The following is a 13,762-nucleotide window of genomic DNA, read 5'->3' as shown; positions in this document are numbered from 1 at the left end:
ATGCTGACATAGTTGATATAAGATTAAGCATGACATCAAGTTGACTGATCGGTTTGTTGTCAGGGTTATATCATTTGATTGAGTTACTTAACTGATAATTAATTTAGTTTATCGATCACAAGAGTTTTGGCAGATTTCAATTTGTTTGATCCTACATCTTTCTTAATTTATTATTTACAAGATCATTATAACCTTACTTCAAGTTCTATTTTCTTTGTAAGAAAAAAGGGAAAACGACGTATTTTTTCTTCAGAAATTTCATATACTAATAGATCCACCCGAATTTTCGATATGGTCCTACATCCAAAGTTAAAAACGTATTTCTATTTCCACCCGATTGGAAAATTTAAAACCTATTTACCCATAATTATTGGTTTGAGTGGTTTAGGAGCTTAACCTAGTATATAACCAATTTAATTTATAGCCGATCGAATTAAAAACCCGACCAAATAGAATCCAATCCATAAACCCGATTAAACCCATTCTTATTTTTTTTCTTCTTCTTCACCCGATCCATGATTATATTCTTCTTCTTCATTGAAAGAAAGCTGTTTATGCTCGACAAAATCTAGTCACCGATAACTGCCGATCAGTTTGATTACCAGAAGGCGAGCTACGACATATGAAGGAAAACCCAGAAAAAACATTGTCCAATCAGTCTGGAAAAGAATAGAATGGAAATTGAAATCCCGAATTCAAATTTAATCGAGATTTGATTGAATCCAAAATTATTGAATAAGAGCTTCACTTTCCTCTGATAAACGATCACAACACCATTTAAGAAAGAGACAAAAAACTGAATCATCAAACCCAGAAAACGAAAAACAGAAAAATTAAATTTCGATTAGCTAAATTGTTAATCATACCCATCAAAATCCCAAAATTGGAACTGACGGATTGAGAATCTCTTCCCTGTAGAGAGTAAAATAAACAAAACAAATCATTTCTCCTCTCTTGCAATATCCATCGACTCAGTGTAGTTAAATAACAACGTATGCAGAAACCATTCTCTCTCTTAATTTAACAAGAATGTCAAAGTTTTTCCCAGATTCGTAGCAGCCTTTGATCACAATCATGAAGCTATACACATTTAAATCAGCTTTGCTCTTGTTCTCGTTAAGAAACCCCAAAATTTTTCGAAAAAGACGACCCAATTATTAAAGCAATTCGGTCTGGGAATAAAACCAAATTATTTTGGTTTAGTTATTGGGTGAATCTGGTTTGACAAATTCAATTGGGTCTTGATCTGGTTTAATATTATTTTTAATGGTTAAACTAAATTTAGTAAACTGTAAACCGAATTAAATTATAGTTTAGGTGGTTTTTAGTTTTAAACTTTTATTTTGTGGATTAATATGTTTTGAACTTTCCAATCAGGTGGAAATACGTTTTTAACTTTCAAAATCAAAAAAATCTAAGATGAGATCAAAAATTTGGATGGATATGTTACTATATGAAATTTCCGATGGGGAAATATGTCGTTTTCCCATAAAAAAACATCTATAGAAATGTGCCGATTATTTTATTAAAGCATTTCTCGGTTTAAGCATTTTATTGTTTCTATATATATGGTGGTTAGTATTTTATCGGGCATAAAGTTACCGACTATTTTTTGTTAGTTAAAGATTACCGACTAATACTATGCAAAAGAAAAGAGAATGATCATTTAATTTGTTGATTGGACCAAACAAAATGGGTATGTATTGATAGCAAAGAAAATTATGAGGTTTCTTTCGAAAGTTATTTATAATATGGGGATGATGGGATTGTGTGCACGTTGTTAGAAAAGGAATGTTCAGTCTCTGTGTTCACATCCATTCGATTTTTGAATTAAGGTTATCAGGTTATGTGATCATCTTTTCTAATTCTTGATTCTGCAATCTTTGACTAAATAAGTACTAATTATATATCAATTAGATTTCGAGTAATCTATTTCAAATGGAATCTTGATGTATCTAATGATATCTATTGGATGTCACTATAAGAATGATCCGCTAGATTTTTGTTTTCTTTTTAAGTATCATTAATTAGATTTTTCCATTTGATAAATTATGAAATATACTGATATGTACTCTAGTGACAGAATTCAAACAGTAGTATCTTCTTGAAATATTTTCTGGTTGAATTTTATATATAAGTGTCCAGATAGAATTCTTACCACAATTTAACTTGGTCTCATGATGAATTGTTTAACATGCCTCTAAAATGAGAGAAGAAGAAAAATAATATATTTTCTTTACCCTTGTTACAAAAAAAAAAAGATTATGTTTATAGGTTATGATTGATAATATTGTATAGTAGTGGAATTGTATAAAATTACCATATTATTAACAAAATTTATGATTTTAATTAACTAAACTAAGATTAAAAAGCTAAAGAATTTTTTAAAAAAAGAAGAATAATATATTTGTGGGATAAACAATTATAACAAATCTTAATTTCGCAAAATTGTGTAATAGGTAAAAACTAAAGTGGTCACAAGATTATTTATTTATTCCACAATGGCGCAATTAATATTTTTTGTTAATCATATGTTTTATGTTAAGTTTGAATCTAAGTGATAACCCTATTAATTAACACAACACATTATGTACCCATTTTCAACAAAACAATTTAAACAAAAAAAATACAACATTATGCAACATGGCATGGTCCATTATTAAGTGTGCCTTGTTTGATAGAAAGAACGATGTCAGCCTTCAAAATGTTTTGTTTTCATTGACGATTTGCAATAGTTTAATTTAAAAATCAAAGAAATGTATATATTTTTGTTTCTGTTAGTATATATATAAATGGAATATATTTGTTATACTTTAAGCTTAATATTATATAATGAATTAAGGTTAATATTTCTTCTTCTTCTTTTTAAAGGATTAAGCTTAATACTTCTATTCAAGGTTAATACTTCTTTTTAAAGAGATATTGCGTATTCAGGGGTTGTGTCATCTCGTTTATTTCTAATATGTACCCGTTGTTACGAAATGACTTTGTCACCAAAAACATGTTGTTCAAAGAAGAAAGTGACGAGAAAAGTAAATGAAACAGGGATGATAATACTGGAAAAGAATATTCAGATATGTGTATCTTTTTTTCTTTCTTTTTTGTACAGATTGTAGAAATCTCTGGGCAGCTAGTTTTCTCGAGAATAGTATGATGCATAGAAGTTCCATTTGCTTTTCATATTCATTTCCCAAGATACGCAATCTTTACCCATCAATGCTTTTGCTTTTCTAATTGACGGCAAATCTTCTTTCTAATCATAAAAGTATATAACTCGACATAAAACAACACCAATTCTACATTTTCAACTTAAAATATTTAAAAAAACTATTATTTTAAATTTTACAGAAACTACTTATTTAAATTATTTAAAATTGTTTTTTTCCTTCCTCTTTTGGTCAGCAAGATAGTTACAACATGATCACATAACTTAATTCATATATAATTAGTAATTTTTATATTTTCTAATTTAGTATTTTTTTATACTTTCTCTGTTGTTTTGATGGTACATCATTTAGCATAAACAAACAAAAAAAAATGAAATGTTAAATAAAAATAAAATTGATGCCTACAAAGTTTTATTTATTATTAAAAAAAAGTTGTCTTAAAAACCAATTAAAATGAGTAAATTTGTAAAAGAAACGGAGCAGTTTAGTGCACTCAAACACAACCATCCATACAACTACAAGTGCACTTGATTTCAATCACCCAAATGGATAAGCACGTATAACATGAACCTAGTTAGGCCTGGGCAAAAAACCTGGATCCGAATATCCGAACCGGAACCGAACCGAGGTACCGAATCTGAACCGAAATTTTTAAAAATATCCGATGGATCTTAAACTCTTATACCCGAAGAACCGGAACCGAACTAGTACCGAACCGAGAACCGATTGGGTACTCGAATTATCCAAAATATAATTATATATCCTTTTAAATATTAGTTTTTTTTTGATATTTTTGATATTTAGTATATATTTCTGGTTTTACAGATATATTTTCTTTATTTTGGGACTTTTGGGTATATTTTTAAGTTTTGATATATATATTTTTGAATTTTTGTTATTAAAAAAGTGTGAGTCGAATTAAAAATTTGAGGCAAAAGATCCGGATCCGATTATCTGAACGGGAACCGAACCGAAATAAAGGTACCGAATCCGAACCGAAATTTATAAAAATACCCGATGGATCCTAACTTCCTCTACCCGAAATATCCGGAACCGATTGGTTCCGAATCGAAACCGAACCGAATATCCGAATGCCCAGGCCTAAACCTAGTTACCGGTTACCGCCAATATGGAGAAAAAAATGAATTTTTGGATCCGATTCAAATATATATTGCAAGAAAAAAAATGAGGCATTTCGAAGAAACAAAATCCATTTCAATTTATAAAATGGTCTGCCCTGAAAAATTAACTATGGAGTACAGGCTCAACAAGTACTATATCATACCATAAATGACTGAACCGATCCAATTTTGCTTGGTGTAAATTTAGATAGCTAGATATCAAATAACGAACCGCAAGTTTTATGTTGCAATTGGAAAATTTAAATTTTTTCTTTATTTCAAGTAACAAAACTTATTAAAAATCGAAATATAACCTCTCAACTATACTATCTTTATTGAAGGAAAACTGTGTTAAACTAATAGTAAATATCACAATTATCTAGATGACCACTATCTTTCACTTTATTTTATTATTACTACAAACAGATAAAATAAGCAATCCTCATCGAGTTTAGGATCTTGCCGTTTATGAAATATTGCTGGCTAGCTAGTGTCAAACGAATTTTATTTTCCGTACATGTTTTATATATAAAATTTAAGTCGAGTCCAAAAAAAAAAAAAAAACTCCATATCAAATACTTGTAGATAAATTGCTTCTTATTTTTAATTAAAAAGAAAACAAAAGGCGAAGAAAACAATAATGTGAAATTATGACACTCCAGTGCAGCACTATAAATACATGCTGTGGTATTCAGCAATGTTGTTCCCTATATCTCACCAAACCATCTCTTTCATTCTTGCTTTTCCTCATTCTCTCTTTCAATATCTTTTTTCTTAAAAAAAATAAAGGAAACTAAAGAGTGAAAAAATGATGGTTGTTTTAGTAAAGTATGTCCTCGTGATAGTGATGACATTGATATTAAGAGTCCTATACGACTCCATTTGGTGTTACTTCCTTACACCAAGACGCATCAAGAAGTTAATGGAACGTCAAGGCATCACCGGCCCTAATCCACGCCTCCTCACCGGAAACATCATCGACATCTCCAAAATGCTCTCTAATTCTGCCTCCCAAGATTGCTCCTCCATCAACCACAACATCGTTCCCCGCCTTCTCCCTCATTACGTCGCTTGGTCCAAACAATATGGTAAGTACCAGTCCAACGTTTCTATGAATGTCCTGCGCAAAATCAAAAAGAAAATTGTTCTCATCTCCGCTTTTGATTTTCAACAAAAAATCTCATTAAACACAAACCAAAGTTTTTTTGTCAAATAAAATTTTACATTCAATTAAAAAAAAAAAAATGATTTCCTTTGCCAATGTTCTAGACCGGACATGCGTGCAATGCATTTTGCATTGGACTACACACACGTAGGCCATGTCATTATGAAATGACGGAAATGCCCTTTTGCAGGGAAGAGATTTATAGTGTGGAACGGGACAGAGCCAAGGCTATGCCTGACCGAGACGGAGATGATTAAGGAACTGCTGACGAAGCACAATCCCGTCACCGGAAAATCGTGGCTCCAGCAGCAAGGGACCAAAGGGTTTATCGGGCGTGGTCTACTCATGGCCAACGGCGAGGCTTGGCACCACCAGCGCCACCTGGCGGCTCCAGCTTTCACACGTGATAGGCTCAAAGGATACGCAAAGCATATGGTGGAGTGCACAAAGATGATGGCGGAGAAGCTGAGAAAGGAAGTTAAGGACAGAGGAGGAGATGGTACAGAAGTGGAGGTGGGAGAGGAGATGCGGCGGCTCACGGCGGATATAATATCGAGGACAGAGTTCGGAAGCAGCTACGACAAAGGAAAGGAGCTTTTCAGTTTACTTACTGTCCTTCAACGTCTCTGTGCTCAGGCCACTCGCCACCTCTGTTTTCCGGGCAGCCGGTGAGTTTTTTTTTTTTTTTTTTTTTTACAAATTTCTTCTTCTTCTTCTTCTTCTTTCGCCTTTAGGCTCTGATTGATATATAATCCGCGTAAAATTGTTATGCCAATAGCATAATTATGCTGAATTGCAATTTAGGAAAATTTAAAATGATCAAAGTCAAAGAAATTCTATTTTTTATTAGCTAAATCAATATTGTTTGATTTTTTTCACAATTTTAACGTGTTAATTAAAATGGTGAATCTCTAGTTTAGCAATATCCACTAACATATAAAATTATAAGAGAAATAGCACATTTACATGGCCAAAAAAATTATATGTCACTATTTCTGGATTCGCTTGCGCCAAAATAAAAACGTTGCATGCAACTATCTGACTTTTTTGTTATCGTGATAAAACGTTGACTCAACGTGTAACTAATATTTCTATATATATGTAAAAGGTTTCTACCAAGTAAATACAATAGAGATATAAAGTCTCTAAAAACGGAAGTAGAACGTCTTTTGATGGAGATTATAGAGAGTCGGAGAGACAACGTCGAGATCGGTCGGAGTAGCTCACATGGGGACGACCTCTTAGGGCTTCTCTTGAATCAGATGGATCGCAACAAGAAGAACAATCTTAATGTTCAGATGATAATGGATGAGTGTAAGACTTTTTTCTTCACCGGTCATGAGACAACCTCTCTTCTCCTTACGTGGACCCTCATGCTCCTAGCCCATAATCCCACGTGGCAAGACAAGGTCCGTCGTGAGGTCCGGGAAGTTTGTGGCCAAGACGGTGTCCCTTCCGCTGAACAACTCTCAAGTCTTACTTCGGTACGTTCTTTTTCAACTCTCAAGCTATTACATTATTACTATTTTTTGAAAATGGAAAGAGATATATAGTACTCGTGTTTCACGATTTCCATTAAAATTTACAAAAAGAAGTTTCTTTATAATTAAATAAAGATCTTAGATATCAATATATAGATATGTCAGAGCAATATTATAACACTTATAAAACCAAATTAAAAAAAAAATAAAAAATCGCTTAAAACAATTGAAACATACATGTATGTCTTATGCGGTATGCATCAGTATACACATGTCGATTAAGTTTTGACTTTGGTCGAGAATTGGGATATAATCACAATAATTTCTCTTATTTTCTTAAATGTTTTGGTTTGTAACGCCATTTTTTATGGGTGCGGGTGGGGTACTACCTTCACATAAACACGCTACAGGCAATGCCACTAAGTCGTAGTGCTCAATTAGTAACTAAATCTCAGTTAGTACATATCTGGTCAACTTTGATATGATATATCCACAATTTTTTTATTAATGTGTTTTCTCGTATATTATAATATATTTTCTCTCTGTCAACCAGATAAACAAAAATGTAAAGATGATGAATTGTTGATTAGATATAGTTCGAATTCCAATATTCATGTCAAATGTCATGTATGATAGAAAATAAATTTTAGTTATTTATTTTGGAACTTATTAGAATGAGATAAAACTTACATTAGCACTGGTTCAGCATTAAATTAGATAGATAGAGACTAGAGAGACTCATGATGAATTGGCTTTCCACCTTTAAAATTGAACTAAGGAGTAAGGAATATTTAAATAATCGGTAAATAAAATATGCCACTTGTTTAAAAGATTAGCACTACAACATTCGTGGCATAAAATACTGCCCAAAATAAAAACAAAAACCCATTCATTAACTAATGATTCGATTTTGACAGCTTGAAAGAAACACGTACAATTCTTAAAACTAAGTAAAAGATTTTTGAGAAAGAGTCATAAGGCACTTCACAAGATTGCTAGATATGATTCTTAATATAAGGTTATATAATAAAATATTCAACTAACTTATCTTTCTTTCTTTTTTCTTATTTAAACAGTTAAACAAAGTGATAAACGAGTCATTAAGACTTTACCCTCCTGCCACTCTTCTACCAAGAATGGCATTTGAAGATATAAAACTAGGCGACCTAATCATCCCTAAAGGTTTATCCATATGGATCCCTGTCCTTGCGATCCATCATAGTAAAGAATTATGGGGCGAAGATGCGAATGAATTCAACCCTGAGCGCTTTACAACTAGAAGTTTTGCGTCTAGTCGCCATTTCATGCCTTTTGCAGCCGGTCCTAGGAACTGCATTGGCCAGACTTTTGCGATGATGGAGGCAAAGATAATATTAGCAATGCTTGTTTCTAAATTCAGTTTCACAATATCAGAGAATTATAGACATGCTCCTATAGTTGTTCTTACTATAAAACCGAAGTATGGAGTTCAATTAATTTTGAAGCCACTGGATTCCTGAAGGGAGGCTTGTTTAGTTAAGCTTCCTGAATCCTGAAAGAGTACAAATTTTTGAGAGATATGAGGGATTTGTAATTGAAACGATTTTGGAATGAGTTGGGTTCAATTTTAATATAAATTGGCGACAAATTTTGTGTTGTATTTGTATCTGTAATTTTATATAAATACGTATTTATCTATTTTCTTTTTTTAATAACTAATGTAGATTTTAAACCGAAATTCATACTAATCACCGATATTTATATATGGAAAATTGGACCTTTTTTTTCATTTACGGTACCTACAGTAATCAAGAGAGAACCACATCATTTCCATAGATGGTTGAACTCTATCCCTAACGTTCACTTAAGACAAGTCCTATACCCATTTCAAAAGACCACTAGAGTTCTTATTCATGTCCGAATTTTGAGAAATACTATTTACTCATTTGCTAATAGAGCTTACAAAATTGTCAGTTACCTAAATATTTATTATTTTAATAGTACTATTATTTCAAATCAAGTCTATAAAATATATTTTCATAGATTCATTAAAACACAACTGGCCTTGCTCTTGTTTTTTCGACTATTGGGTAAAAAAGTGAATTTTGAATAAAATACTATAGAAACTAATAATTATATGGTAAAATGGGTTCTATCTGATAAGCTTTTAAATAATAAATAAAACATGTTGTAGAATAAATCATAGGAATGATAAGTGATGGGGGTAACTAGTTGATCTTTTTCGTTTTTATTTATTTTGTTTTGGTTTTAGGTCAGCACTTATAATGACTAAACTACTTGATTTTTGCGTCTTATCTTCTATTATTTTAAGTGACTGAATCGATAATGCACCATTGTTCCATAACGGAGAAAAATTGCCAGCTTGTAAGATATATATATAAATATATATATATAATATATATATTTTGTCAACCAAGTTGTAAGTCTCTATATATGTCCATTACTCATTTATTGATTTTCTTATTGATTGTTTTTATTTTATCAAAAAGATCAGCGTATATGTTTATCACCAAATGAAGTTCTTAAATAGTCCAATTTGTATATCTGAAACCTTTCATTTGGAGCGAAATTTTGTATGCCGAATCTAAAGTACTATTACATGACAATTTGTTAGCTACCGAGATTATAATTTAGAAGTGAGTGTTTAAGAAAATTATGACGATAGCATAAGTTCAAAGCTCAATTGCAGGACAATTCGTTAACTTCGAGACTGTAGAGTGTAGACCTAAGGAACATAATCTATTATAGCTACCTCGAAAAAGTCTATCTATCGAGTTTACCGTCACACCCACAATACAAAATGCGACACTATTTACAATCTAATGTTGATGTGTGGTGGTGGAGCTGTGCTGGAATTTGTATGAAATGTACACAATTTTTTCCTTTTCAAATGATCATTGTCGTCTACATGGTAAATGACTAAAATTTAACTTTTGCAATTGTGTACATGGGGTCACCTTTTTGGCGCTGCATGTGATCTATCCTTTCAGTAATGATTAGACGCAAAATCTTCTTTCTATTTTAAATTAGTTTTATTATTTGAAGATAAGATATTAAGGGGGTATTATTCAATCAGATTTTTTAATAGAATTGAAATTCAACCATAATCCATTGTTATTCAACTAATGATTCTAAATGATGTTTGAAAATCCAATGTTATTGAATTTTTTCATTGTAAATCATGTTGAGGAGATTTTAAAGTTTAATGTTATTCAATGAAGATTTTAAATCTTTTACAAAAATCTAATGTTATTCAAAACTAAATGACTTTTAAAATCTTTGTATATTAAGTCATTTCAAATCAGTTCTAATAAATTTTTATGAGTAAATTATTAGAATCAAAATCCAATGTATATTGCAGAGATTTTAAAATCTAAACAAATGAATCCATAAAACTGATATCAAATTTTAAATCTAAAAGATTATAAAACCTAGAAAACTCATTTTAAATTCATGATTGAATAACACACCCTAAATGATTTAAAGAAAGGATGTGTACATTTTTGCTTAAAACTCTCTCCCGTAGGTAGAGGTTTTGGCCTGTCCAATCACAGTGGAGTAAACTTTCGGAAGGATGATTTCCTTGCCGCCTCCCAAGATTTTTTGGAATATTTCCAATTCTCCTTTCAAAATCTTTTCCGGTATCCTCGAAATTTCCAATATTTTGTGAAATCTTCAAAGTATATTTCTGTTTTTCTAGGGTTTTTATCAGCGCCGTCGCAAGTTACCCCTAAACATAGCAGCAAATCAGTAAGGTTGTGGAAAAAAAAAACTTCTTTTCTTGCTGCTAATGGACGGAATTCTTAACGACGCCATGAGTTCGATGAAGCTAGATGATGATGCTCCGATTGATCTACCGGATGAAGACGACTACAGCGCTATTGAAAGAAGCGGCAAAAGTTTGATCGGAAGACTCTTAAACCCAGAATGTCAAAACATGGCTCGGATGCTTCGTTCCATGCCCAGGATTTGGAAGATTTATGACAGAGTCAAGGGCATAGCGTTGACGAGAGAGAGTTTCCAATTCATATTCGACCTGGAATCTGACATCCAAACTGTGATGAAACATGGCATGTGGGACTTTGATGACTGGGGAGTGGTAATGGAAAGATGGATTGAGCAGCCGCCTGATAATTTCCTGAAAACAGCCCCGGTGTGGATCAGGATTTACAAGATCCCGGTCAATCACTTCACTCTCAAAACAATTGAAGCGATCGCAGACCGGATTGGACAAGTCAAGGTTATTGAATATGACCCAGAAAAATCTGTTCTCCAGGAGTTTGTCAGAGCTCAGGTAATCATTGACTTGGAACAACCCATTAGAGAGACCAAATCTCTCAATTTGCCAAGAGGCGGAGTCGCAGTGGTAGAGATCAAGTATGAGAGACTGGCGAAAAAATGTTTTCACTGCTTACGCCTAACACATGAAAAACAGCGTTGTCCTCTTCTCCAAAAACAACAAAAGAGTGTCAAGGTTATAGACCCAAGGCGCGTAAACCCTGTCTCAAGTGAAACACCTATACGTCAACACCACATCAACCTGGTTGAGAAAATAATGCCGATGTTGGCCCCTTCGGTTCCTCCAGGTTTCAAACCATTGCCATCTGTGGTCGCACCTGAAGTTTTTGAGCAGATACAATTATATATGAGTTCAGGGGACCCAGCTGAGCGTAACCTCCGTGAACTATGCATGAAACAGACTCTGGAAGCGCTATCCAGAGATCCAGTCGCTCAACGATCATATTTACGGTTGGAGCCCCCTCCAACAATTGTGGCAATCTCCACTGATAATGAGGAAGTAGTACCTCCGATGACTCACACATTCCAAACTCGCCACTCGGGTATCAATAGGACAGCAGAGATGCCTATTGGAGAGGACACGGACATTCCGTTAGTGAACGCAGTTGGGTCAGCTCCCACGGATAAGGCCTTACCAGCCTCATCAATACCTGCACATTCAGTCTCTCACCAACCAAAAAAGGCTGAGGAAGAGGCGGCAGCAAGAGAAGGGTCAGGCTATTTTACTCCTCCGGATAATGCTAATGGTTTCAGCATTGGGGCATCCTCAGACAGTCTCTCCGGTAATAGTAACAAGAGTATCCGTGCTGCGAGAAAGAAACCTACTTGGTCTCGTAAGCCAAGCAGAAACAAGGCTACCTCTATACAGTCCCCTACTCCTCCTGCAGTAGAGGAACTGCCAGTGAGTGATCCACCGAGTAAACGCAAGGCGACCGTGGACGCTACCCCGGCATCAAAAGTTTCCAAAATCTCTGAAGGTTTGATGGTTTTCCAGAAACCATCCATTTCCCAATGACGACACTCAGTTGGAACTGTCGGGATTTGAGGAGCATCTCGACAGTTCGACGCCTAGAGGAAATGTGTCATGAACATTTCCCGGCTTTTCTGTTTCTCCTAGAGACTAAAAACTCTAGTGATTATGTGTTTGGCTTGAGGAGATCGTTGGGTTACGACCACATTTATCTGGTAAACCCAGTGGGTCTCAGTGGAGGGCTAGCTTTATTTTGGAGGAATTCACATCAGGTGGATGTTTTATACTCCGATAACAGATTGATAGATGTGAAGATTACTACGGGGTCTCTGATATATTATATGTCGTTCGTGTATGGGAACCCGGAACGTCAACGACGGCAGATAGTGTGGAATAAACTGATAAATATCGGTGTTCAGAGAGATGAGGCTTGGTTCATCACCGGGGACTTTAATGAAATCAGGAACAATGACGAAAAAAGTGGTGGACCATTGCGAGTGGAGTCCTCCTTCTTCCCGTTTAGATCATGTATCCGCGATTGCCAAATACAAGAGCTGCCAAGCTCTGGTAACCGCATGTCTTGGGCTGGAGCCCGCGAAGTTCTCGATTCCAGAGGGTTTAAACAGAAGGTTTGGATACAGTGCAGGCTTGATAGAGCTTTCGGAAATGCAGAGTGGTTTAGGCTATTCCCAAGAACTCATTGTCAATACCTGAAACGAATTGCCTCTGATCATAGACCTCTCATATCATGGTTGGTGCAGGAGCAGAGGAAACCTGTGGGTAGATTCCGTTTTGACAAAAGATGGAGCGAGAATCCTGAAGTAAGAGAAGCCGTGTGCAGGGGTTGGAATAACGGAGTTGGTTCGAGGCCGCAGAAGGTGTCAGACAGGATTCAGGAATGCAGAAAAGAGATATCGAAATGGAAAAGGTTATCGGCACATAACTCCAAGAAACAGATACAGAGGCTTCAAAATGAACTGGAGTTGGAATCGTCTAAGTTATCGCCTTGTTTCACAAAAATGGCAGAGCTGAAGATGGCATTGACTAAATCCCTAAATGATGAGGAGATTTACTGGCGTCAAAAGAGTAAGGAGAAGTGGCTGCGTCATGGCGACAAAAACACGAAGATTTTTCATGGGAGTGTTAAAGCTCGACGGATGAGGAACCAGATCATTTCCCTTAAAGATGGAACAGGTGTGGAACGTTTTTCGGAGGAGGAAAAAGGGAATATTGCGATACAATATTTCCAAGACCTATTTCGTTCTACAAGACAAGGGAATTCTCAGGAGCTGCTAGAGGGCTTTATCGCAAAGGTCACTCCTGCAATGAATCAAGATCTGGTTAGGACAGTATCTGCATCAGAAATCAAACGAGCAGTTAAGAGCATCAGAGGAGAAAGTGCGCCTGGTTCAGATGGCATGACGGGGAGCTTTTTTCAAAGCTTTTGGAACATTACCGGAGAGCAAGTCATAATAGAGGTTAAGAAGTTTTTTGAGAGTGGAAGCTTACCGGAGGATTGGAATTTCACCCAAATCTGTCTTCTCCCTAAAAAACCATCT

General features: G+C 34.6%; 2 protein-coding genes across 2 annotated transcripts; both read left to right on the top strand.

Annotated features, from left to right (window-relative positions):
• Positions 1-4,950: 4,950 nt before the first annotated feature.
• On the top strand, positions 4,951-8,435 carry LOC18008508 (cytokinin hydroxylase). Its single transcript, XM_006391412.2, has 4 exons — positions 4,951-5,376; positions 5,644-6,121; positions 6,562-6,937; positions 8,011-8,435. The coding sequence occupies exons 1-4, from the start codon at positions 5,097-5,099 to the stop codon at positions 8,431-8,433; spliced, it is 1,557 nt and encodes a 518-aa protein (XP_006391474.1). The 5' UTR covers positions 4,951-5,096; the 3' UTR covers positions 8,434-8,435.
• A 2,289-nt stretch (positions 8,436-10,724) lies between these two features.
• LOC112085453 lies at positions 10,725-12,248 on the top strand. The gene has a single exon (XM_024154668.1). The coding sequence runs from the start codon at positions 10,725-10,727 to the stop codon at positions 12,246-12,248; it is 1,524 nt and encodes a 507-aa protein (XP_024010436.1).
• The last annotated feature ends 1,514 nt before the right edge of the window (positions 12,249-13,762 follow it).

This window comes from Eutrema salsugineum, unplaced genomic scaffold, assembly GCF_000478725.1.
Source record: "Eutrema salsugineum unplaced genomic scaffold, Eutsalg1_0 scaffold_9, whole genome shotgun sequence".
Lineage (NCBI taxonomy): Eukaryota > Viridiplantae > Streptophyta > Magnoliopsida > Brassicales > Brassicaceae > Eutrema > Eutrema salsugineum.
This window is presented reverse-complemented; position numbering and strand designations above follow the sequence as displayed.

Coding starts and splice junctions, on each gene's coding strand:
- LOC18008508 (XM_006391412.2), top strand. CDS start 5,097: ATGATGGTTGTTTTAGTAAAGTATGTCCTCGTGATAGTGATGACATTG. Junction 6,122..6,561: donor CTCTGTTTTCCGGGCAGCCG/GTGAGTTTTTTT, acceptor TATATGTAAAAG/GTTTCTACCAAGTAAATACA. Junction 6,938..8,010: donor AACTCTCAAGTCTTACTTCG/GTACGTTCTTTT, acceptor TTATTTAAACAG/TTAAACAAAGTGATAAACGA.
- LOC112085453 (XM_024154668.1), top strand. CDS start 10,725: ATGGACGGAATTCTTAACGACGCCATGAGTTCGATGAAGCTAGATGAT.